General features: G+C 43.5%; 2 protein-coding genes across 2 annotated transcripts in view; one reads left to right on the top strand and one right to left on the bottom strand.

The window, feature by feature from the left end:
• Positions 1 to 2,457: 2,457 nt before the first annotated feature.
• LOC306939718 (uncharacterized protein) lies at positions 2,458 to 11,120 on the bottom strand. Its single transcript, XM_079524405.1, has 3 exons — positions 10,793 to 11,120; positions 8,388 to 8,732; positions 2,458 to 6,219 (listed from the first exon to the last, which is right to left on the bottom strand). Exons 2-3 carry the CDS (start codon positions 8,718 to 8,720, stop codon positions 5,050 to 5,052), a joined length of 1,503 nt encoding a protein of 500 aa, XP_079380531.1. The 5' UTR covers positions 8,721 to 8,732; positions 10,793 to 11,120; the 3' UTR covers positions 2,458 to 5,049.
• A 1,108-nt stretch (positions 11,121 to 12,228) lies between these two features.
• The window catches only part of LOC306939173 (tyrosine-protein kinase JAK2-like), a 65,439-nt gene continuing 51,178 nt past the window's right edge, over positions 12,229 to 26,489 (top strand). The window contains exons 1-3 of the mRNA XM_079523698.1: positions 12,229 to 12,506; positions 22,364 to 22,645; positions 26,237 to 26,360. Of these exons, the coding sequence (XP_079379824.1) occupies positions 22,486 to 22,645; positions 26,237 to 26,360 (284 nt within the window). The 5' untranslated portion in view covers positions 12,229 to 12,506; positions 22,364 to 22,485. The remainder of the gene's footprint in view (positions 12,507 to 22,363; positions 22,646 to 26,236; positions 26,361 to 26,489) is intronic.

Below are 26,489 nucleotides of genomic sequence, written 5' to 3'. Positions count from 1 at the left end.
ACTGTGGCGGTTGACCGGCGACCACCACCACCACGGCGGAGGGAGACACCGCCACGCACGCCCCGAAATCACGACGCATTTTCCGTCATGGTTCACGATACGCGCGTCAAAAATGTTAATATTTATAGGTGGTACTATTTTTAATGTTGTGGGACTCGAGCAAGGAGAAAAGATGTAAAGGGGCAAGCCGGAACAAGCCGCTTTTCGAGGCGTGGGCTGTGTGGGTTTTAAAGAGACAAGACAGAAAAGGATGGATGCGCGTTGTCAAGTGCATGCGCGTCCACCATCATGGACCAGTCTATTAGAATAATAGCCTATAGGCCTATCACTAACTTTGCTGAAGATGAAAGGTAATTTATATGAGTGGATATAATCTTAAATCCTATAGGACAGTATCTCTAATAATCAACTAGTGAACTAGCACGAAGCACCTGACATTATATAGGGGTGGCGGTGGCTCAGGGGTAGAGTTCAGGGGTAGAGTGGCTGGATGGTAACCGTAAGGTTGCCAGCTCGAACCCGGGCTCCCCCAGAGTTAGTGTCAAAGTGTCCTTGAGCAAGACACTGAACCCCTAATTGCTCCCGATGTGCTGGTTGGTGCCTTGCATGGTTTCCGCTGCCATCGGTGTATGAATGTGTGTGAATGGGTGAATGTAATGGACAATCTCTTGGATAAATGCACCATACCATTTATATAGGCTTTATTTAGGCTATATAGGCCTAAAACATTTTTAAAAGTGCTTCTTGATTATTCAACTATAAAAACAAATTGTATGAATAATAATGAATTAATAATAATAATAATGAATTGCATTTTTATAGTGCTTTTCCAAGTGCTCTAAGCGCTTTACAATGGTTCATTCATTCATACATTGGGATACATTGGGAATAGGCTACAGACTACAATACATGCAGCATCTCCTCTGAACCAAATCATCCTGTTTGTTCAGACTTTGTATACGTGGGTTCGTTGTGGGCTGTTGTCTCTGGAGATTAGACGAATCTAAGGACATCATGTTGTAGGAGGAAGATGATGCAAGTTTTAAATGGTTCTGTCAAGAGAAGAGGAAAGAAGGAAGACTATGATGCTCCAAAAATAGACCATTCGCAATCTGAGAACTGTACCATTGAGACGCCTGAGGGCGAGAAGCGACCTCGCCCTATAAAGGGCGAGGTCGAATGTCAGGACAGGTCGGTCAGCTCCATATATGGAGATCTAAGGGTGGCAGCGGGGGCAGTGTCTTGGGTCTAACAGGGTTTGATGAGGGCCCAGGTAGGGCCGGGCCTTAATTTTGGGGCCTGTTGATAACTCGCCGGCTGCCGGGCGTGGCTGCACTAATAATTTTGGGGTGGGCGCGTCTAGAAGTTAGATGGACAGGTATCAGACAAAAGGGAGACATCGAAGAGGATGGATGGATGAGGAAGGATCAACGTATGGAATGTCAGAACAGGTTCTGACATTCCATGTTGATTCCTTACAATGCGTGACCATATATGGGGACATTCCCGTATATGGGCTTAATATCCCTGATGATGTCATATAGTGATGTCACGAGACCTATAGGCACAATATATGTGGGGCTTTCCCCATGTATGGGGATGATGATGTCATAGTGATGTCACGAGACCTGCATGGCCACAATATATGGGGGCTTTCTCCATGTATGGGGTTTTTAATATCATGTCATAGTGATGTCACGAGACCTGGGCACAATATTGTGAGTGACGATTGTCAGTGAAAGATTGAGTGACGTGACGCATTATGTTTTAAAGCAGTGGTTTTCAAACTTTTTCATGTTAACCCATTTTGGGGCGGGAACCCCTTTTGGTGTTAGCATTATGTTATGCTTTAGCTATTGAAAAATAGCAGATCTACAAGCTCATAGCGCGCCACCGAGTGGCGCGCTACGAGCTTGTAGGTCTGCTATTTTTGAAAAATCGAAGAACGACTGACATAGAAACATAGCTTTTTCAGAAAACTGTCAGGATGTAGAAGACATTTTTAGAATCTGATCTCAGGTCAAAATGGACCCACAAGGTATTTATTTGGCCTCGGACACCCATCTGAAATTATTTTGTGCCAGGGACTTCCATATACAAGATATGTGTTAAAATGTCTTAGAAATAACGGTGATGGCTGGATAGGCGAAACGTTTGTCTATTATTCACTATGCAAGAATAAGAACTAAAAGCAGTTCTTGGTGTGTGCGACCTCATCACCGTTATTTATATTGCATGATTTGAACGGGTAACGCACCATGAGTCAGAGTGCGGTGGTCACAAAGAAAAGTGTTGAAATGTCTTTTGACTTATTAACACATTTTGCTGAGGAACCAAAGCCCCCCCCCCCCTCCCACACACACACACACACACACACACACACTTTGTAAACCACCATTTTAAAGGCAATGTAATTGAAAGTTATCAGATTACTTTATTACTTCATTGAGTCATATTACTGAATTAACTGTACATTCTGAGATAAATGTGACTTGAATGATTTGACTTGATTTGAATGATAAACATTGTAAATGCGATTAATATGAAAGCAAAACAATTAATTGCACAAAGGACACAAGGGGCCCTGAAATGTAAATAGCATTTTAAAGCTGTGTGTATAGTTCTCAGCTTGTTCAAATTTGTAAATCACAATCTTCTATACAGTAATGACAAAGATAATAGCAATTACAATTGAATAACAGATCTGAACTACAGATACAATACTATTTAAAAGATTGGCACTTTTTTTTTAATTTATCATGTAAACAAGACAACATTTGAATAGTGTTATGATGCCCATTTCTTTCAGACAACCATATATTTCTCACACATCAGCTAATTGCCATTATAACAATCCCACTCATTAGGGCTAATTACATGTATACAGTTACCTAAGCTACTCTATTATCCTATTTGACTTCACCAAAAATATCATATAAAGCTAGACAAAACATCACATACTTCACAGTAACTGCTGACAAGAACGTTTGCAGTAGCCTAGCCCTAGTACGTTTTTTTTTTGTTTTATTTTTTTTTACCTCATCCTATTATTTCATTTAAATTCTTGTGTATTTTAGTATTTTAGGCACTACACAATCTGGCAACCCATTCAGTAAAGAGAGAGAGAGAGAGAGAGAGAGAGAGAGAGAGAGAGAGAGAGAGAAGAGGAGAGAGAGAGAGAGAGAGAGAGAGAGAGAGAGACAGTGTTTCCACACCTAAGCGCAAAACGGCCGACAGCCGCGCACGTCTTACGCTGTCCGTAGCTTATTTTCCGAGTTTTTAGACAGCTGGTGGATGGAAATTAAGCTCAACCTCCGCGGACGACTGCCGCGGAGGAGAGAGTTTCCGGGAATCTGGCCGTTGCGCAAGTCGTCCGCGGAGGTGGAGCTTAATTTCCATCCACCAGCTGTCTAAAATCCCCGGAAAAAGAAGCTGCGCACAGCCGAGAACGTGCGCAGCTCTTTTATAATTCTGGCAGCACCTAGAGAGAGAGAGAGAGAGAGAGAGAGAGAGGTTATAGGCACTATAAAAACTGATCTAAAACTATGCAATCTTTGGCTGTAGAAGATGGCATTTGGGAGAGCCATTTATATCTTTTAGTAGACATGATGAATCCCATATAAAGTGCAAAAAGTAGTCTCAAATGTGTGTTTCACAGACATAAACAGGAAATCTAATGGTTGTTGAGCACCGTAGTGTACAACCACTGTACAATACGACAGAATTAAACACATCTTTCAGATCAGAGGAGAAAAAAAAACCCTCATTATATTCATCCATAAGCCAGAAGCATCAATGCATTATTACTCAGGCTGCCAGTCTAAACTCAACCCTTGTAACACACGGTACCTTGCACTATAATGCCAATGTTATGCTCCATTGTATACGATGGTGTCACGATGATGTCACGATGATGTCACAATGATGTCACGCACAGAGAATACGTCGCATCTGTGAGGATGTTGTGGGCAGTGTTGATTTTGTCAGCTAAAACTAAGACGAAGAATGTTCGTCGACTACCTTTTTTCACTGACGAAAACTAAATGGAAACTAAATGAAAACTAAGCTATGATGACTAAAACCAAGACTATACTGACAATTTCGTCAACAAATAAAAACTAGACTAAAACTGTTAGGAAAGGACTAGCGGACAAGAGATTCAGTATAAGTCATTTTACACTTGGTTGCATGCTGAAAATAGCAATCTACAAGCTCGCAACGCGTTGTGAGCTTGTAGATCTGCTAACAGTCATTACGACGGCATCAAGGCCCGCCAAAATACATTTTAGTCGACTAAATCACCTGTAGATTTAGTCGACTAAAATCTTATGACATTTACTCGACTAAAACTAGACTAACACTAAAACATTCCAGGTGACTAAAATGTGACTGAAACTAAATGAAAACTATTCAAGAGACTATGACTAAAACTAAAATCAAAATTTGCTGCCAAAAACAACACTGGTTAATGGGCTCATAGATCGGCTATTTTTGGTGCACGACACCATCGTTTTATACGACAAAGTATAAATCCTGAGATTTGGCTCAAACTTGGGTTTGACTCAAATCATTATCAATACAAAAGCCTGCATCACTAACATGGATGAGCTCATGTGATCAGTAGATACTGAAATCTGTTAAAAGTCAAGTCGAGTCTGTTCGCTGACAATTCATTCATCCAAGCTTTATGTGACATTTTCAAGCAATCGTTTTGTATGCCTTGGTATGTTTGTGTGCCATTGCATTGTTTTTATTTTGTTTTAGATCTAATCGTCAAAAGTCCTAAAGTGGCCACATAATTACAGCATGTTTCTAAAACTATCGAGCTACATCTAATTTGGGAATAATGAGAGCCATACGTGTTGACATTCTGGCAAAATCAGATCGTACATCTGACCGAAATGCTAAGTTAATCTGTAGCCATTGAGAACAAATGTACGGCTATGTAATAATTATGTATTCTTCAATTGAATGGCCATTTTCAACTGTCATTGTCAACAGACAAGAGTATAAAAAACAGCCTTTATCCATTAAATTACTGATTCAGCATCATTCCACAATCTCCTCAAACACGTTTTGCAGGCTACTCTTCCCGTGGATGTCTTTGAGGTGTCGCCGGAGGCCCGGCTTGTGAGCGAAGTGCACGGCGCAGTAGTTGCACTTGTGGGGTTTGTCCCCCGTGTGCAGGTTGAGGTGGTCCTGCAGCGTGGCCTTCTGGGAAAACGTCTTGTGGCACAGCGGACACCGGAAGGGCTTGACCCCGGTGTGGACGCGGATGTGGCGCGTCAGGTTGCTCTTCTGAGAGAAGCTCTTGCCACAGAGCAGGCACAGGTACTGCCGGTGCTCCTTCAGGTGCCCCACGTAGCTCTCCAGGTGCTGGAAGACCCTGTCGCACCTCCTGCACAGGTACGGCCTCTCGACCAGCAGGCCACCCGCGTCTTCCGCCAGTTCTGCCCTGGACGACAGGTGACTCTCCGAGAGGTGAGCCCCGGTGAGGCAAAATATCTGGGAGTCCGAAGAGGAGCTTCCGCCTTCTTGCATGTGAGCCGACAGCATGTACACTTCCTCTTCCTCCCTCGGACTCTCCTCTTCCTGTATCCCACGGTCCTGCGAGCTGTCCGCCAATCTCGACTCGGCGGGAGTGAGGCTTCCCCTGTTCGAAGAGGGAGACCCGTTGCTTCTAAAGAGCGCGGGCGTTCGCCGTTTGCGTCTGTGGGCGCCTATAAACGGGTAGATGTCGTAGCAGGAGCTGTGTGTGTGCACACGCTGGGTCTCTCTGATGTCCTCTGAATCCAGGCTTCCCTCCTGATTGGCTGTGTCTGATGATGATGATTCAGACGTATTTCCACCCACCTTCTCGTCTTCTTTGGGCCCCCACAGTTCCTGACTGTCCACCATGGCCTCTTGACCGACACCATTCCATTCTAACTTTGGTCCATTCACCACCATTTCCACTACGCTCGCTTCCCTCGGATCCTGGAGGCAGACGCCGGGCTTGGTCGTGTCCCTCTCCTGCTGGTCCAGGAAGCGGACACTTGGCCAGCCGCTGTCTGGTTGCTGGGTCTCCTCTCCTTCTCCCCCCGCGTGTCTCTCCAGCTTCAAGTGGGCCAGCGTTGGGTTGAGATACTGGGAGACAGCCTGAGCACACCTCTCCACCACCTGGCTCATCCGGAGGGCACTGGCCGCAGTCAGATAATTGACCAGCTCTCGGAGTGGGATCTATACAAAAAGATCAATGGGAATAAATCACGCAGTTATAGTTGAAGGTGGGTATGCCAAAGGGGGTTTGATTGATTGATTGATTGAAGTATTTATTAACAGTTTGCAGAATTACAGTACATTTCAAGCACAACTCAATACAAAAACTGTCAACTGTGAGTGGACGACACCATAAAGCATTACACATCACACTAGAGAGAGGGTTCACCTTGTTCAATTCATCATAACATTTAGAGACTTGGGGCAGTATTATGCGTGTTTAAGTACCAGGTCTTATTACTTAACTTAAGACCTGGAGGCGTGGTCAATGCTGTTTGGCCACTCAGAATAGCCAAATGGCATTGATCACGCCTCCAGGTCTTAAGTTAAGTAATAAGACCTGGTACTTAAGACACGCATAATACTGCCCTATACTCTATATAAACTTCTATATAGCCAAAGAACAGGAAATCATCATCATAAAGGAGGTAAAAAGGGAAAAGAAAACATATACAGTGAGGGGAAAAAGGGGTGGGTGGAGGATTCGGATTTTACGGGGGCCGGTTTCGAATTGCAGCCGTCCGTAGGTGCCCTTTGAGAGCGGTTTTGAAGGAGTCAAGGGATTTGCATACAGTCTTAATGACCGTTGGTAGGGCGTTCCACATTTTGGTGGCATAGGAGCAAAATTAATTTAGTCCCTTGTTTGGTACACGCATCGACAAAACATGACCCTGTCTACCATTGTCTCTAGACAGTTAAAATCCATTTTGGGCGGGAACCCCTTTTGGTGTTAGCATTATGTTATGCTTTAGCTATTGAAAAATAGCAGATCTACAAGCTCATAGCGCGCCACCGAGTGGCGCGCTACGAGCTTGTAGGTCTGCTATTTTTAACGACTGACATAGAAACATACTGTAGCTTTTTCAGAAAACTTTCAGGATGTAGAAGACATTTTTAGAATCTGATCTCAGGTCAAAATGGGTTAAGCTCTCCCCCGACGACCCTGCCAACTATATGGCCTTGCACTACCGGATAGTACTGTAGTTGGCAGGGCCAAACAACAGATTAAACAAAGTCAAACTCACCAACATTGCAGCTGTACGAAAAGCTTGAATGATCCTCTTTCTATCTGCAAAGTGTTTGTTTCATGAAAATCCACTGTAGTCATGTTAAGAGCTAGTTCCTGATTTTCTTTTTCTCTAAGTGTTCGTTGGATGTCGCAGCACGTCTACATAGGTGGTACGCCTCTTTCCCCTCCTGGCTTTGCCCTGCGTTGGCTCCCATAATAACAAGAAAAAAGACTATATGCCAAATTTCCCACCCGTCCCACCATATTGTATTACTCGAGGACACTGGACACTGAATTAAAGGGCCACTTCACCACTTTTCAACCTATCTTCATATAATAGGTCCTCACTAAGTAATAATCATGATAAAATGGCACGATTTCTTTCTACTCAGTCTGTGTCTCATAGGAGGGCTGTGGGCAGTTTAGAAACCGTCTTCCAGTGACATCATCATTAGGCAGATTATTTTTTAAACAATATTTTTTTACAAAAATGTTTAGATTTTCATTATCGTGAGAACGATGGCTTTCATTTTCGCATTGCAACTTTTCAGGAATAGAAAGCCTGCAGTTTTTTTTGTTTTTTTTAAGATATTTTTTTGCGGCTTACGCCTTTTATTGGTTTTTGAAGGGACAGACAGTAGGCTGACAGGAAACGGGAGAGAGATGGGGGAAGACATGCAGTAAAGGCCGTGTCGGGCTCGGGAGTCGAACCCGCGGCACACTGCGACTGGATTACCAGTCGGGTGCCCAGACGGTTACGCCACCGCCTGGGCAGAAAGCCTGCAGTTTTTATTAGCTTTTATTCCCCATCGATGATGTCACTGGAAGACGGTTTCTGAACTGCCCACAGCCCTCCTATGAGACACAGACCGAGTAGAAAAAAATTGCGCCATTTTTTCAAGATTATTAGTGAGGACCTATTATATGAAGATAGGTTGAAAAGTGGTGAAGTGGCCCTTTAAGAACGTACACACACCTCAAGTAGTCCCGTGTAGCAGGACAGGAGTTAAGAACGTACACACACCTCAAGTAGTCCCGTGTAGCAGGACAGGAGTTAAGAACGTACACACACCTCAAGTAGTCCCGTGTAGCAGGACAGGAGTTAAGAATGTACACACACCTCAAGTAGTCCCGTGTAGCAGGACAGGAGCAGTCTCCTGCCGACCTCCACGTTGGGCACCACGCTCACGTTCAGCTCCGCGCGCCCCTCGTGGAGGAGGAACTGGTCGCGCAGGAAGTCCGAGGACGCCGCCAGCACGGCGCGGTGGCCGTGGAAGTGAAGAGGAGAGATGCACGCGGCAGCAGCGGAGCCGTGCGCCGCCGGTCCCCCGATGAGGAGCGTGACGTCGCAGAAGCGGCGGGCCTCTCTCAGGGCGTTCATTTTGCCGAGGACAGAGTCGCCGTGGGCGGGGAAGCGGAACTGGAGGTTGTTGTTGTCGGAGGACGTCGACATGGTGACTTGTTTCTGTTTGAGACGGAATGTATTTTATACTATATATACACACACCACAATGGAAATTAATAGCTAACAGATCCGGTGGGGGATCAGATTCCCCCACCGGAAGATAAATACTTTGTTACTCTACCGATATTGCCAAGAGAAAATCACCCCAAAAATCCTTTTCTGGGCAAAAAGTGCATTTTATACATGTGGTGGGGGGCTCAGAGTGCGTCCACCGGGGAAAGTAGTCTTTCTAATGACCAAAACCGTCTTTGTATTGGTGAGTAGCGAAAATGTTCTTTTTTATTTTAGCAGAAGTCGAGAGGCTGGGCTACAGTAGCCTGGCTCCAGCCCTGAATCGCTAGCCACGCCCATTACGAAAATATGTTCTGGATGAAGTGAGACGAAATGAGAGAGTGTCAGGCTAGGGCTACAGTTCATGTGAGGGCAAAAACACACACACACACACACACACACACACACACACACACACACACACACACACAGAGAAGGTCGCGTGCACGCATCCGCCTGAGTGATGGCAGACTGCTGGGTGAGCGCTGGTGCTTTGGCATTCAGGGTCAGATCAACATATGGAATGAATTATGTACTGGCCATATACAGTATGGAGGCTGCATGGAGCGTGTATTGAGTGTACAGGGTTTGATGAGGTCAGATCAACATATGGAATGTCAGAACAGGAAGGACAGGTGGGGAAGGATCAACATATGGAATGTCAGAACAGGAAGGACAGGTGGGGAAGGATCAACATATGGAATGTCAAAACAGGTCAGCTCCATATACGGAGATATAAGGGTTTGAGGTCAGATATAGAGTCGCTGCCGGCTCCATATATGCAGATCTATAGGTGATGATCCAGTCTTCTCCATATATGGTTATCGAGGGTTCGATGAGGTCAGTGTTGTGATCTTGATATATGGTGACGGCCATACAGGTATATGGTGGCTTGACGTGTCACGAGGCGTGACCATAAATGGAGGTATGATGTCACAGGTGTGACCATATATGGAGGTGTGATGTCACAAGACGTGACCATATATGGAGGCGTGACAAAAAACACACACACACCGACGGGAAATGTGCGATTTCATAGTGAACTGCGACCTTCAGTCGCAAATATTTCATGTCACGGCCAAGGTCATTTGGGAGTCGTAGACTATACAAATTAATGTGTCTTAGGCTGCAGACGTCCATCTGAAAATATGTTGTGCCAGGGAGCTCCAGAACAGAAGATTTCTGTTTTCAAGAATAATAATAATAATAAAAAAGATCTGGCAGATCTACAAGCTCACAACGACGGTGTCAAGCTTGTAGTTAAGTATAACATATAGGGTTAAAGTGGTTAAACTGATTGTGATGCTATCTCATTTTGCCGGGGACCCCCTGTGACCGCCTCAAAGGTGCAGGGACCCCCCCACACACACACTTTGACTAGCATATACATATATATGAGGCTATATAATGCACCATGGTCTCTGGAGACTAGAGTCAAGAGGCCACATTGGAGGAGTCTTCTGGCGTGTCTCCACATGGGCAAGAGTTTTAGATTCCATGAGGCTCATTAGGGCAAGAAGAATGTTTGTTTGTCCCAGACAGGCATTTACAGTTTCAGAATGTCTGGAGCCAAGAAGTGACTGCATGTGACTGATGGCTTTTCACCTGCTATCATCATCATCATTACATTATTATTATTATTATTATTATTTGACTTTCTGTATTGTCCGCATGTCTTACAATCATGAATCATGTTGAGATTACCTTGATTACCTGATTGCATGTACCTATAAGATTGTCAATAGGCTATAATAAAAAAATAAAAAATAAATTACAAAATAAATAAATAAATAAATAATAATAATAATAATAATAATTAAATCATCTGGAAATTCGGTCTGAAATGTCAATTTAGGCACTCAAATGTAGAGGAGTAGGAGGACGAATTTCACCCTATATGTGCATATGTACATTACATGTGTCAAATACCCAAAAACAACAACAACCCGTTACCTCATGCAATGAGTATAGTTGACTTAACCTTCATAATTCAATGATTTCAATCCCACCTTTAGTTTTTGTTTTGCAGGTTCGTTTTATCCTCCGTAACGAGTCGATAATAATATGGGACCACCAGCACACACAGGACGTCAAAAAGAAAGAAACCACGAGTGTGTGGAAGGCAGGGAACAACAAAAACAGAAATCTTGACCTAATTCATCTTTAACGACTTTTTACGATCGCTCGCTGTCATCTAGAAGAGAAACACCCAACCATCGCCGTCGTTCCTCCATGAATGATGGATGATGGTCCGCGATGCCCGTCTCGTATCGTTCGGTCATTGAGAAGAAGGTATTATACAAACGGCAGCTTCCTTCCTGTTTCCGAAGCATCTTTTTGCACTGTGTGAAGAAAGGATGGATTCATTAACCCTTCCAACTCCTTTGTTTATATCACGGCATCTCCTTTGGGGAGGAAACAAAACGACACGAAATGTCGATATTAATGGCATTTATACATCTAAACAGTCCTTCCTCCTCATCATAAATAATATGTATGGCCAAAAATGAAAGAAAAGAAGCCTGGAAACGATATTTAAAATAGGGTGACGAAAGAGATGCAATGTCGAAAACAAACCACTTGGTGGTGCTAAGGTTACATGACCTGACCTGACGCGAGTGATGACAGCAGCAGAGCTACACATTATTGTAATATAGGCTGTTATGTAGATTTAGATTGACCTATTTGTATTTTATTTATTTTAGCATCCATTTGTGTAGCTCTGGACTGGAGTGTAGCCTATACTGTGTATAGCCTATATACACACATCTAAGAAGACCTTTTTTACCTCCTATATGATGAATTCCTGTTCTGTTCTTTGGCTATATAGAAGTGTCTATTTGTACGTCTCTAAATGTTTTGATGAATTGAACAAGGTGGACCCTCTTGTAATGCTTTTATGGTGTCGTCCACAGTACTAGTTAACAGTTTTTGTATTGTACTGTAATTCTGCAATTCTGTTAATACATATTTCAATCAATCAATCAATCAAAGACATTGATTTGTAGGTATCTCTGGTCCATAGCCCTAATACTTAATTCTGCCTTGCAGAATTAAGCATTAGGGATATGGACCAGAGCTAATTTGTAGCTACTACAATAGAGTTAAAGAAAGCTAGTAGCTACACTACAGTCTGGGGAAATTGGGAATTACAGTATTTCGCAGAATAGCCTATGTTAAACATAGTATTTTAGCTTAATAGCACAACTTTTGGTTAGGAGATGGAGAAGTAGGACTATAATAGTTTCTTCACTGTAACACGTAAACCCAAAAGTTTAGACCCTGTATTCAGGACGGATCGGACGGGGACACACACCCTTGGTCCTCCTCCTCACTCCCCATTAACCCTGGTGATTTTCACACCCCATGCCTGACTACTCCGCCCATTTATTTGACTCCAGTCCAAACTGAAACTGATCATATCGCGCGCGTGTGTGTTGTTGAACAGAACCCTCACAGTATAGGCTACGTACGTGACGTTATAACTTTCCAATAAGCAAATTCATTCAAAATTCGTAATCCTCGCTAATTTATGTAAGTAAACTTTACTTCTGTGTCGCTGTCTGAGTGACACACTGAGCCGACCGAATGGACACACTGCCTGCATTAGTGCTTTAATGTTCACATACCACCAGCAGCGTGGATATAAGACAAGGGAGTTTTGGACTTGTGAATACCGTGAATACAGTTGGATCAATAGACAAGGAGCTGCGAACACGTACAGTAAGTAGCCTATAGTCTACTCTACAGTCAGTGCAGTTTTTGTTGTAAAAAAGTGTGTATACCTTTCTTGTCTTGTCTAGGCTCTAGTCTAGGATTATTGATGATGATGGTGATGATGATGATCGGTGTGTGTGTGTGTGTGTGTGTGCGTGCGTGCGCCAACCCTTACCTTTTCATGGCAAGTTCAAGTTGTATAGCAGGCGTCATACGTTGATTGATTGATTGATTTATTGATGAATTTATTAACAGATCGGAGAATTACAGTATACATTTCAAGCACAACTCAATACAAAACTGTTAACTGGGAACGACACCATACAGTATTACACTTGTTTACAATAGTCCCCACAATGTTCCATTCATCATAACAAGACAAATAAACACTTATTATAGTCAAAAACAGAAAATTATCATAGAGGAGGTAAAAAGGGAAAAAAAATAAACATATACAGTGAGGGGGAAAAGGGGTGGGTGGGGGATTCAGGTTTTACCGGGGCCAGTTTTGAAGGAGTCAAGGGATTTGCATGTCTTAATGACTGTTGGTAGGGCGTTCCACATTTTGGTGGCATAGGAGCGAAAATAATTAGGTCCCTTGTTTGTGCCGAATCTGGGTTGCACATGGTTTGTTGAACTCCCTCTGGTGTTGTGGGTGTGGACTTTGTTGACATTAAGGAAGTATTTAGACAGGTACATGGGTATCTTGGTGAAGTATTTAGACAGGTACATGGGTATCTTGGTGAAGTATTTAGACAGGTACATGGGTATCTTGGTGAAGTATTTAGACAGGTACATGGGTATCTTGGTGAAGTATTTAGACAGGTACATGGGTATCTTGGTGAAGTATTTAGACAGGTACATGGGTATCTTGGTGAAGTATTTAGACAGGTACATGGGTATCTTGGTGAAGTATTTAGACAGGTACATGGGTATCTTGGTGAAGTATTTAGACAGGTACATGGGTATCTTGGTGAAGTATTTAGACAGGTACATGGGTATCTTGGTGAAGTATTTAGACGGGTACATGGGTATCTTAGTGAAGTATTTAGACAGGTACATGGGTATCTTAGTGAAGTATTTAGACAGGTACATGGGTATCTTGGTGCAGGTGTAGCGAATCTTGTGGACCAGACTTGTGGACCAGACCCATTCGATCGCTCTGTCATGTGTATTGGCCTGCCATGACTGGGGACCCACAGAGGAACTGCCGCAAGGACCCCTAGCTGTCCCCTGGTGGTCCCATGCAGGACTACACCTTGAGATTTAGACAAGTTGCCCTTTTTGGGTGTGCCCTGGTAAATGGTGCATTTATATAGCGCCTTTATCCAAGGCGCTTTACAGAGATTGTGCATTACATTCACCCACACACACACATTCACATACCTTTACATAGATTGTGCATTACATTCACCCATTCACACACACACATTCATACACCAACGGCGGAGGAAACCATGCAAGGCACCGACCAGCACATCAGCAGGAGCAATTAGGGGTTCAGAGTCTTGCTCAAGGACACTTCGACACGAACTCTGGGGGAGCCCACAGGGTTCGAACTGGCAACCTTCTACCCCCTGATCCACCGCCCTGAGCACTAACATGTTGAAAAACCACTGCAGGGCTAAGCTGGGAAACAAACAGAATATAGGGAAGGTTTGCTGACATCATGCAGCTCGCTGCATCAGAGCAGTGTCTGCCTGAGCCCATATCTCTGAGCTCAGCTACAGCACCGAGGCCCTGATAAGGCAATACGGCCTGGGACGGGACTAACACTCTCAGGCTGGCTGCTATGATAAACACAGGGGTGGACAGGGGCGGGTGCACGCGCACACACACACACACACACACACACACACACTTACAGAGAGAGAGAGAGAGAGACAGAGAAAGACAGAGAGAGGAGTGAGACATTGATTGAGAGTCTTAGTGCATGTTTTGTTTTCACAATGTGGAGTTTCAGTTGAAACTAGACGATGCAGAGCATGCAGTCAGTGTGGAAAAAAAAGTGTGGTATCATCATGACCTTGTCCTTGATTCAGAACACGGACGATAACGTTTTGGACATCTTGACACGGTGCAAATATAAATGAGAATAACACTCAAAACATCCTGGCATGCACTGGCTATAGAGCGCCGCAGTCCCGCCCCCTTTCATGACGACGCCAGGCCCAGGAAATTAATCCCAATGCATTTTTCCCATAGACATTTCAAAAAGTATTTATTTAAAGACCTTTTAAGCGTCGTACGAAGCCAACTCGAGTCGTGACAAATCATGACAACAAACACAATATTTTGGACCAAACAAATAATAAATAACAAATAATAACAAATAATTACAAAACATTGTGTTTATTTTATTGTCATGATTTGTCACGATAAGAGTTGGCTTTGTCCGCGGCGTAAACGTCTTTAAATAAATACTTTCTGAGAAGTCTATGAGGAAAATGAACGGGGATTTATTTTCCGGGTCTCTCGAGGGGGCGGGACTGCAACGCTCTATAGACAGTACTTTCTTATGGCTCGGGCTTGGAGCATGGGCTGTTCAAGCCCTATTTTGTACTTCGGCTAGTATAGTGGGTCCACAATGCTTCGCACTGCAGCGCGGTGTGAGCTTGTAGATCTGCTATTTTTTTAAAAGCTTTGCAATATCTTTACCTATTATGATATTATTAGCTCTGGTCCATTTATGGACACATGTATAAAATGCACTTTTTTGGGCCAGAAAAGGATTTTCTTCCCCACCGGAAGATAAATACTTTTAGTGACTCCACCGCCAAATAAACTTGAACCTTGAACCTATAGGTATGTACAGCATGGGGCCTCAGATTTGGTCCTGAAACAGGCCTCCCAGGACCCAGATTCCTGACTAGGTATTTACTTAAAGCAGTAAATACTTACTGTAAAGCACTTAAAGCAGAATTAAAATGTGTAAATGTTGTCTGCATAGCTTATTAATAGTACCCCAACTTTCAGCAGCTGTCACAAACTCCCCTATAGGGAAACTAATGTGTTCCTAGACACCTTTACAAACACATTGGTGAATCAATGTTTTGGTAAGGAATTAATTCTTCCGATTGTATTAATACCATTCTGGGCGGGAACCCATTTTGGTGTTTTAAGCATTATGTTATATTTTAGCTATTGAAAATAGCAGACCTACAAGCTCGTAGCACGCCACTCGGTGGCGCGCTATGAGCTTGTAGATCTGCTATTTTTGAAAAATCATGAAAATGTGGTGCAAATCTTTGAATATATACCACTGATATAGAAACATAGGTACAGTAAAAGGTTCAAAATTAAATCCTTCATCAACTGTAACTCTACACATGTGGTATACTTATTGAAATGCCCATGTGGCTTGGCTTATGTGGGCCAAACCAAACGATCTCTAAAAATTAGAATTGGGGAACATAAAACTGCAATACGCACTGGCAACCTAGATTATGCCATGGCTAGGCACTACATACAAGCCAACCATGGCTCCCCAGCATCACTACGCTTCTGGGGCATAGAAAAGATCTCTACCTCCTCACGAGGTGGAGACATTATTAAGAAAGTGCTATGCAGAGAGGCCCATTGGATACACACTCTTAACACACTCGAACCCATGGGCCTTAAACGAGGAACTGAAATTGTCCTGCTTCCTCTAATTTTCCCTTAGAATCCCTCAAGGGTCACCACCAGACCACCACTCAGGCTGCTTCTGCTCTACACCACTGTTGCTGCGCTGTCCTTGCCGCCCGCCCCCTACTGGGGCCCTATTATTATTTGTGCTGTATGTCCTTGGCCATTCACTTGGCCCACAAAGCAGTCTATCCCCAAACTAGTTTTGGTCTTCTGCCTTCATTTTGGTTTTAATCTTATATATTTATTAATGTATGTACTTCAAATATGAACTTGACAGTTGTCTCGAAAACCAAATATGTTCTATTTTTGTACTATTCTTTCTACACCTGTGTATTATAGTCTGTATATTTATAGTCTCAATGCACTTTAACTTTCATCTGGATAATCCCTCACTGTTAGGTTCCACGTGAAAATTATGTATGAACTAATGATTGCTGGCTGTGTGACATTGGTTAACCAAGGGCCTGCCCCCTGCACCATGTGTGTACTTAAGCCTTACTGTGTTGCCCCCTCGGGCTATGACCTGACGAAGATGTAATTGACACGTTGTCGCTTTTTACCTGCACCCTGTTACTAATAAAATACGGGCCTAAATCGTCTGAGCTGCTCCAGTGCCTTCTTGTTCGCATAGAAACATAGGCATTTCAGAAAACCGTCAGGATTTAGAAGCCATTTTTTAAAGAATCGTCCTCAGGTCTAAATGGGTTAATATCCCATGACTATGTTGAGTTCAGAACTCAATCTAGTGGGTGAAACGTGATGAAGCAAAACTATATTATATTGTTTTAGTATTGAATGATTATCCTGTGTTCTTAGTTGCATGCTTGAGATCTGAGATCAGGGGCAACCATGCAGCCAGCTGCAGATAATTGCCGCATGCAAGGGAGTTTAGGTCGGCAGGTCACACATCTGCCAGCTTCAGTGGCCCCTTTGATTTATAGCTGTGGTCTGGAAGGGAAGATAAGTTCTAGCACTAACAAGCTTATAGGAGAGGAGCTCTAAATGAATATTCCATCCATCCATTTTCAACCGCTTATCCGTAGTCGGGTCGCGGGGGCAACAGCTCCACCAGAGAGCTCCAGACTTCCCTCTCCAGAGCAACATTAGCGTCTTCCTCCTGGGGGATCCCGAGACGTTCCAAGGCCAGTGAGTCGATGTAATCCCTCCATCTGCACCTTGGTGGTCTGCCCCGGGGTCTCCCCCCAGTGGGACGTGCATTGAGGACCTCCCTAGTAGGGAGACGCCCGAGAGGCATCCTAACCAGATGCCCGAACCACCTAAGCTGGCTCCTTTCCAGGCGAAGGAGCAGCGGCTCTACTCCCTCCCGTGTGACTGAACTTCTCACCCCTTCTCTAAGGGAGATGCCAGCCATCCGTCAGAGAAAACTCATTTCGGCCGCTTGTATTCGCGACCTTATTCGGTCATGACCCACACTTCATGAGCATAGGTGATGAATATCTAAATGAATATTGTTTTCTTTCATAGTCAAATTATGAACTGACTGTCAGGCAAGAGCAGCTCACTCTATCTTTGTGCTTAGTTGGAACAACATGTCTGATTTGTGAATGTCAGGGGGCTAGTGCTCTTTCTATATAGACACATTCAGAGACTCGTTTTCTCTTTGGAGAGAAACGGAATGCCCGTTAGCCATATAAACGGCACTGGCTGAGAACAAGCAGTGAAAGGTCCTGAAAGATACATACCGTCGGTCTTACCCAAACGTTCTGTTGTATGAACACAATGCTGCGGTACTTTATACCTCATACTTTAAATGCTCTAATACTACTACTACTACTACTACTATTTTATTACAATTATTATTAACAAGACATCATATTACTCAAGTCATATAGCCTGTAGCCTACATCAGTGCAGTGTAACAGTGACACCAAATACATTTGGGATTTATTTGACACATTATTATTATTATTAGATTAGATTAGATTAGATTAGATGTCTTTATTATCCACAAGGGAAAATTGTTTTGCTCAGGTCAATGCATACATTCAAGACAATACATACAGGACAATACAATAAAACACCCAGCAAAGTACAGTACTAGTAAAACATTTTTTTAAAGCTATTTAAAAGAAAGCAAAGTCTCTCTCCACACCATGAAACACTCATAATGTGTGTGCGTGCGATGTCCATTATCAGTCCAGTTCATCTGCCTTTGTGTGTGTGTGTGTGTGTGTGTGTGTGTGTGTGTGTGTGTGTGTGTGTGTGCATGCGTGCGCCGGGGGCACTGGCAAGCAGGTCTAGTTGAGGTGAATCAGGTATTGGGGGGTTTGTGTTTGTTAAGGAGCCTAATGGCAGAGGGGATGAAACTGGCACTGCCCTTTGCCTTCTTGAACCTCGATGCAGTGTATCTCCTGCCCGAGGGCAGGACCTTGAAGCAGGTGCTGAGGTTGTGAGTTGGGTCTCTCGCGATCTTTCCTGCTTTCTTCACTGTCCTCTGGTCGTAGAGATGCTGAAGGGCAGAGCACTGCATCCCACAGAGTTTAGACCCCACGTGGGTTATTATTATTATTATTATTATTATTATTATTAGAGCATTTCAATTTCCCCAATTCTCTCTAAAGTTGAATTTTGCCACCACTGTTGGAGCAGCCCATAAACTACACAGGTTCATCCCGATGTTCTGGAGCATCTTTGTAAAGTTAGTGTTAGTAAAAAGCAGGTAAAAGAGTAACGTTTGAGCAGACTGACATCAGTCACTCTACCATTCACTGTAGTAGAAGAGCCGACTGTTTACACCACAGATATGTTGTCTCCACCCATTTGCCTGCGACCATGAGACCCGTCATCTGAGTCAAGGTTTATCTGATCTTTTGACGGTTTCAAACCTGCTAGACTGGAGTCCATAAATTAAGCAAGGATTTCCACATCAAACGTATAACTTTCCCTGTGAATCTGAATTGAAAAAAACAAAATAAGAACTAAGCGAGTTCAACACTGGTGGGGAAGAAAAGGCTTTAAACAATAGGAAAGGCTTTAAACAATAGGAAAGGCTTTAAACAATAGGAAAGAGGCTTTAAACAATAGGAAAGGCTTTAAACAATAGGAAAGGCTTTAAACAATAGGAAAGAGGCTTTAAACAATAGGAAAGGCTTTAAACAATAGGAAAGGCTTTAAACAATAGGAAAGAGGCTTTAAACAATAGGAAAGGCTTTAAACAATAGGAAAGAGGCTCTGTGGTTTAGCCAACACCACAAGTTCACCAGTGTTGTTTTCGTCGACTACCTTTTTTCACTGACGAAAACTAAATGGAAACTAAATGAAAACTAAATGGAAACTAAACTATGATGACGAAAACTGAGACTAATGTATTGACAATTTCGTCAACAGCTAAAAAACTAGACTAAAATGCTAGGAAGGGGACTAGTGGACAAGAGATCCAGTATGAGTCATTTTACACTTGGTTGCATGCTGAAAATAGCCGATCTACAAGCTCACAACGTTGTGAGCTTGTAGATCTGCTATTTTCAGCAAGTGTAAAATCAGTCATTACGACAACATCAAGGCCCACCAAAATACATTTTAGTCGACTAAATCAACTGTAGATTTAGTCGACTAAAATCTCATGACATTTAGTCGACTAAAACAGTTAGTCTAAACACTAAGACATTCCAGGTGACTAAAACTAAATGAAAACTATTCAAGAGACTATGACTAAACACTAAAATCAAAATTTGCTGCCAAAAACCACAGTGGAGTTCACTATAGTGACACCGTTATGAGGCTCGGACTGACCTGGTGTAAACATACTGTAAACGGAAAAGGGCCTCTGCTATAGATTTACAGAAGTGGCCTGTGGTGATGTTACTGCACTGAAGTCAGGACTCACGTTCCTGTGGTGATGTTACTGCACTGAAGTCAGGACTCACGTTCCTGTGGTGATGTTATACAGCACTGAAGTCAGGACTCACGTTCCTGTGGTGATGTTACAGGAATCACGTTCCAACGCTTCCAGAGTCAAGAGTTTGAATGTTGCTTTGGTCATGACTCACCTTTTTAAACAGGCCCTTTCCTGGTTAAATGTTAAATGTTGATTGCTTTATTTTAACTCTATTTTTGTCTATTTTGTCTTACTTTATTAGTGATTTAGTTCTTGACTTGTTTTATTGACTATTGACTTGTTTAAATGCTATTGTTGTTAAAGCACTTTGTGACTGTAATTGTCTGTGAAAGGTGCTCTATAAATAAACTTTACTTACTTACTTACTTACTTACTATTCGTCTAGACTTTACAGAGAGCTGGATCTTAGGAGTTCAATTACAAGTGCAAAGCAAAGCAAAGTTACTATATTTACCCAGGGTAACTGGACTAAGCATCAGATACTTGTTTACAGCCAGGCCCTGCTCATAGAACATTTCATGGTAGTGGTTCAATGCCTTGCTCAAGGGCACTTCAGCGGTGGTAATTTTAACGTGCCGGTCCGGGGATACGAACTGGCGACCTTCCGGTATCAAGACCGCTCCGCAAACCGTTCGGCCACCGCTGCCACTGCAAGGAGGTATCACAAATCCTGAAACACTACTGTATGTAACAGAAAGCATTTTGTGTTTGTTAACCACCGTGCTGTTCTTCATTTAGTTTTAAGAGGATCTGGGATCTGGTGAAATTTATGTACTATACACTAAACTACCAGTGCCGCTGTGCATATTCTATTTTAATAGCACTGCTATAGGCCTCAGAATGGATTATAAAATACTGTTGATTAAATGTAATAGGCTGTCATCATATAGGCCGGCCACACAGATCTGTCTAGTTGAAAATATCATCTCTGTCCTTCCCTGCCTGGGAAAATCAGCTTGCTCAGTGCCTACATAATGCCAATGGTCAATGCCTACTGTCCTACTATAAATGCGCCACGTGTCTGTGGGTCTGCGTGCGTGCGTGCGTGTGTGTGTGTGTGTGTGTAATGCACACACACGCTCGAGAACCGTTTGCCCCACCGACTTCTAATTCGACACACGCGTTCCACACCCCCGCAGGGAGTGCAGTGCCCGGTATCGAGTCGGTCGGACCCACGGTTCTCCAGAACCACCACAAAAGGCTCTGCTCAGGATCTGCCAGTGGACCTAATCAGCCTAAATCCCCTCACCTGTGCAATTTCCAGCCTCTGCCTCAGCCAATTGATTGCCATGGCAACCCCACACCTGACAATTGATTACTTAACCAGTCCACTTTTCACAGTCAGTCAGTTTGCCCTCTTCAGATGCAGGCAGACAGGCAGATACAACAGAGATCTCCAGACCGTTAAAACGGGTGCTATGGCAAGTTGACGACGGGTATTATTAGGTTCCAAAGTTGCATCGTTCTCAAGTAGGCCGGTGGCCGACGGGCATGTACAGGTCTAGTCTTCAGAATGATCGATTGGTCTACAGTACCCACTGAGGACTCAGAGACAGAAACAGATCCTGTTTTTGAGTGGTGCTAACCACTCCTACACGCAGCAATGTGTGTCTGTCTGTCTGTATGTCTGTCTGTCTCTGTTTGTCTAAGCACAGAAGTACCTTTTTTCACCACCAAGTGTCACTGTTGCACAGTCTAACACACACATACAGTACAAATATTGTACTGTATCCTCCTGATGTTACTCCTACCAACTTCATTAATGGATATTTAAAGATGGAGTGCCATGATTCTTTCCACCCTAAAAGATGATCATCAGGTCTTATGTTATGTTATGTTATGGAGGAAGACTTTTTTCAAAAAAAGTGTACAGTATTTGTTAAAATGTCGTTTTTATGTGGGCACCCCCACCAGTTCATTAAGTATGCCTGGTTTGCCTGGTGGTGATCCACCTGAACTTAAGCCGCACCCACAGCTGTAGTTGTATGATAAAGGGGGAGGGGCTGATAATGTGATATTACTATATTACTGTTTTTTTCATTGGCACGTTTGACTGTCAAGGGTTCAGCCTCCAGGAAGAAACCCTAAATACAAAGGGAATACATCATTGTACATAAAAATGACTCCAGGGTGTCTAATGAAGTACTGTAGTAGCCTACTGTCACCTCATAGACACATGAAAAACTGGAAAAATACAAAAATTCTGGCACTCCATCTTTAAAATCTCTCTCTCTCTCTCTCTCTCTCTCTCTCTCTCTCTCTCTCTCTCTCTCTCTCTCTCTCTCTCTCTCTCTCTCTCTCTCTCTCTCTCTCTCTCTCCCTCCCTCCCCCCCGCCTCTGTCTCTCGTCCTCATTCATGCCTCTCTCCTGACAGGTGGCCGTTTCTCCAGAGCCCCACCCACGTGTCCTGCAGGGTCGTGCTAATGGACGTCGACTCTCCCGCCGCCCGTCCTTAAACCCAATCCCATCGGCCCGACTCCTTCGTATCCTCCTACCATGACCCTCGACCTCGACCCTAAACAGGAAGTGGCCGCGACATGCCTGTCCGTGTGCCTCTACTACCTGGGGAAGGGCGAGCAAACGGTAAGTACGCTTACGTACCCGCCCGGAGACTACGTAGCAGAGGAGCTGTGCATCGAAGCAGCCAAAGCATGCGGTGAGTCCCAAGAGTTCAGTTAACACTTACTGTATACTGCCACCTGCTGGACGCACAGCCAACCTCAGACTGCCGAGGCCATTTCAAGCGTACGTCCGAGCATAGACATGGTAACGCCCCCCACCACGGAGTAACCTCGCATCTCGGAGGACAGGCAAGACGGGCAGTGTCGGTAGGCCAATCAGAGGCAGGCGGGGCGTTACCATGTCTATGGTAGGCCAATCAGAGGCAGGCGGGGCGTTACCATGTCTATGCTCGGACGTAGAAAAGATATACGCCCATTTCAATGCTCACACACGTTGGACCCATATCCTGTTTTGGGCGTCCATGTTAATGCTAAATAATTAGCTAAATAAATTAAGACCCGAGGCTGATTCTAAAAATGTCTTCCAAATCGTGTGTTGCTATGTCAGTGGTTCTCAAACCTTTTCATGTCAAGGACGTGAAAACAGGTGGCAGTATTATTGTGAATATTCACCCCTTAGTGCAGGCAATCTATAGGGTTTAACCTCAAACAAATTGCAACAGAAACTATTTAAACTTTTTTTGTTTCATAAATATGTCAATAATAAAATAAATAATCAAAAGTCCTAAGAAATCAGAGTAGGGGAATATATTGAAAAATGACAAAATAGGTTTCCCCCATTGACGCCCATGCATGTTAAACAGTGGTTTAAACATTAAACATGTTAAACATGTTTTCTTGTCTAATTTCCACACACAAGGTTCTTTTGTAGAGGTTTGGGTTGTGTAGTTACCTTGCCATGATGTAACTCCAAATGTGGACAAGAATTCAAAAATAATTACTCCAGTGATTAGAAATTGATAATTGACTTATACATATGTACGCTGAAACAGCTCTCAAAGTCACTCTTTTAGTACGTAACAAACACAAACAAAGTCCATTCAGACAATATAGAGCATCACCAAAACTCATACAGTTTTATTTTTTTTATAAAAATGTTAACTTCCTGGTGATTTTTCCATTTTTTATTAGGAAGAAAACCCGGACTGGATCCGTGGATCCGGATTATCTTCAAATAGTAAAATCAACAGGAAGTTGAAACAGTATGAGTTTTGGTGATGAGTCTATATTGTCTGAATCAATCCATTTCTAATCACTGGAGCAATTATTTGTTTTCTTGTCCACATTTGGAGTGGACATCATGGCAATTAAGGTATAATTACACAACCCAAACCTCTACAAAAGTGGTCTTACCCTTCAACATGGGCGTTGTAGGAGCCAAAGAGTGCTTAGCCTATGGTTATTCTCACTTAGTTGGTGATGGGTGTGGGCACCACATTGACGCTCCATTATTGGTGGGAGCACCTCTGTGGGTGGCCACCAGACAGGTCACAAGTATAGGTGTCTACCAGCTCACTCTCAGGACGCTTGAACTTGGAGGCAGGGTGAGCTGGGAGCGATACTTTTTGTTGACCGCACTCGCACTTTATTGATAACTTTGGTTCATTCACAATTGGTTTTGCTGACTGTTGATTATTAGATTCTTTGCACATATTTATTGCATACGTATTTATTATTGAAATTGTATTGTAATATTTGGTGCACTGAACTATATAAACATTTTAAACTTGTGAGCTTGTTTGGACATGAATCATTTTATCATTGTTTGTGGCGCGTCATTACAGATTGTTTTTAGCTCCCAGGGTTAGCCTGCCGGCATGAGTAATTTATTGGGAATTATTATCAGCCACAACAGGCGTCAATGGGACATTGTGACATCACCCGTTTCAGCATTTCTCAATATGTTCCCCTACTTGGAGTTCTTAGGACTTTGTTATTACTAGCATATTTATGAAACCAAAAAAAAGAGTGAAAGAGTTTCTGTTGCAATTTGTTTGAGGTTTGACCCCCTTTTTCTTTTCTTAGATTGCATCATGCACTACATGTGCATACTGTGGGTATTATTCAGCCCTGTGTGTGTGTGTGTGTGTGTGTGTGTGTGTGTGTGTGTGTGTGTGTGTGTGTGTGTGTGTGTGTGTGTGTGTGTGTGTGTGTGTGTGTGTGTGTGTGTGTGTGTGTGTGTGTGTGTGTGTGTGTGTGTGTGTGTGTGTGTGTGTGTGTGTGTGTGTGTGTGTGCGCACGTACTGCTGGTGTCTCTCTGTCACAAGCTGTCTGTGTCATTTCCTCCCCAGTTGTGGTTTCTCTCTCTCTCAGCTCTCATATCAGATATCAGGAAGCTGTCAACTGTTGTTTCTTTGCTCTACTATCTCTATGTCGCACACACACGCGCGCACGCACGCACGCACGCACGCACGCACGCACGCACGCACGCACGCACGCACGCACGCACGCACGCACGCACGCACACACACACGCACGCTTCATTTTCGTCTGGTACAGATAAGAAGCAGCGAACCTATCTCTCTCGTCCCTGTTCCTATATGCAGTTCTCCCTGTTTTATTTTATATCAAGTCATGCAGTTCGATACCTGGTACTCTTTTACAGGTGGCAGTGAGCTGTGTGGGTGTGGGTATAGCCTGAGGGGCTCTTTTGACCCTCAGCTCACCCGGTCTATGTGTTGGAAGTGACCCTGAGCAAGACCCTTAAGGCCCAAGATGAAACAGAGTTTCATCTATGTTCCATAAATTCCAATAATGGAGGAGCACTGTATGCAAAAATAAATGGGTATTGTAATTTTGCTGTAAATATTATTAGAACGTATAATTGTTTGTATTTGATTGGGCGTTTTTTAAACTATAGTGTCACTGTATTTTTTAGAAAAGTCTCCTGTGGACAAGTGGTGAAAACTAGCACATGTGCTAACACACTGTAAACGATGCATCTACAATTTGTACAACTGTGCAATGAGCAATGTAATTGTTACGTCCATATCAAATAAATAAACATACACATAAAAAGGAGTGATGATTTTCTATCATTCGTTTTGACTTAAAGGCCAAGATATATAGTTAAAAGAAATTCACACCTGTGTGAAGTGAGTGGTGCAACTCTGTGTGGGGGTCCCCGGGGGGTCCCCAGAAGTTCCAGACCCACAGGAACGCTAGCCTGGCTAATAAACCAGACTAATATCACACAACACTGTCGCGGTATATTAGTCTGGGCTGGCTCCACTTGGATTTCATTTCCCGGGGGGGCGGGTTCAAACATTTTCTCTTTGACGCAATTGGTCAGAGCTACTGTCAGTCAAAGGTCTCAAGCATTGAACGTCACTGTACCAAAGCCCGCCCATATTGCATACCGTGTCCCGATTGGCCCGACCTGTTCTCGGTTGTAGGAAAGAGGCGTGCTACTGAGCCTCGCCAGACCCTAATCCGCTGGCAGGCAAATTCTTTTTTGCCAACGGCTGATTCGGTCTGGTTTATTAACCAGGCTACAGGAACGCGCCCAGGGTGTCTGCCCGGTTCCGGCGAGCCGCCCCGCGCCCGGAACAGTCCAGAAATGACAGAGTTACCGTGTGGGGGTCCACAGTTACCGTGTGATAGCCATGCACAAACCATAGCTAAGATTCTAATAAAACAGTCAAGTTGTACACATTGAAGTTCCTACTAGGAAGAATAAAGTTGTTTTGACTTTTTCTGACTCTCTCTCTCTCTCCGTCCTCCAGGGATCTCTCCCATGTACTGCAGCCTGTTTGGTCTGATGAGGGAGAGCGACGGCATGTGGTTCCCACCCAATCACATCTTCAAACTGAACCAGTCGGCCAATGAGAGACTGGTGTTCAGAGTCCGGTACAAAGTGACACGCTTGAAATAACTCAATTCCACAACACGCTTTTATGTAACCCATTGAGATCCGAGACCATATTCTACAATTAATGCTGTGAAATAATATATTATTTAAAGATTTGCGCCACATTT

This window comes from Electrona antarctica (genome assembly GCF_951216825.1).
Source record: "Electrona antarctica genome assembly, chromosome: 16".
Classification (NCBI taxonomy): Eukaryota; Metazoa; Chordata; class Actinopteri; order Myctophiformes; family Myctophidae; genus Electrona; species Electrona antarctica.
This window is presented reverse-complemented; position numbering and strand designations above follow the sequence as displayed.

Coding starts and splice junctions, on each gene's coding strand:
- LOC306939718 (XM_079524405.1), bottom strand. CDS start 8,720: ATGTCGACGTCCTCCGACAACAACAACCTCCAGTTCCGCTTCCCCGCC. Junction 6,220..8,387: donor GCTACACGGGACTACTTGAG/GTGTGTGTACAT, acceptor CTTTTTGTATAG/ATCCCACTCCGAGAGCTGGT.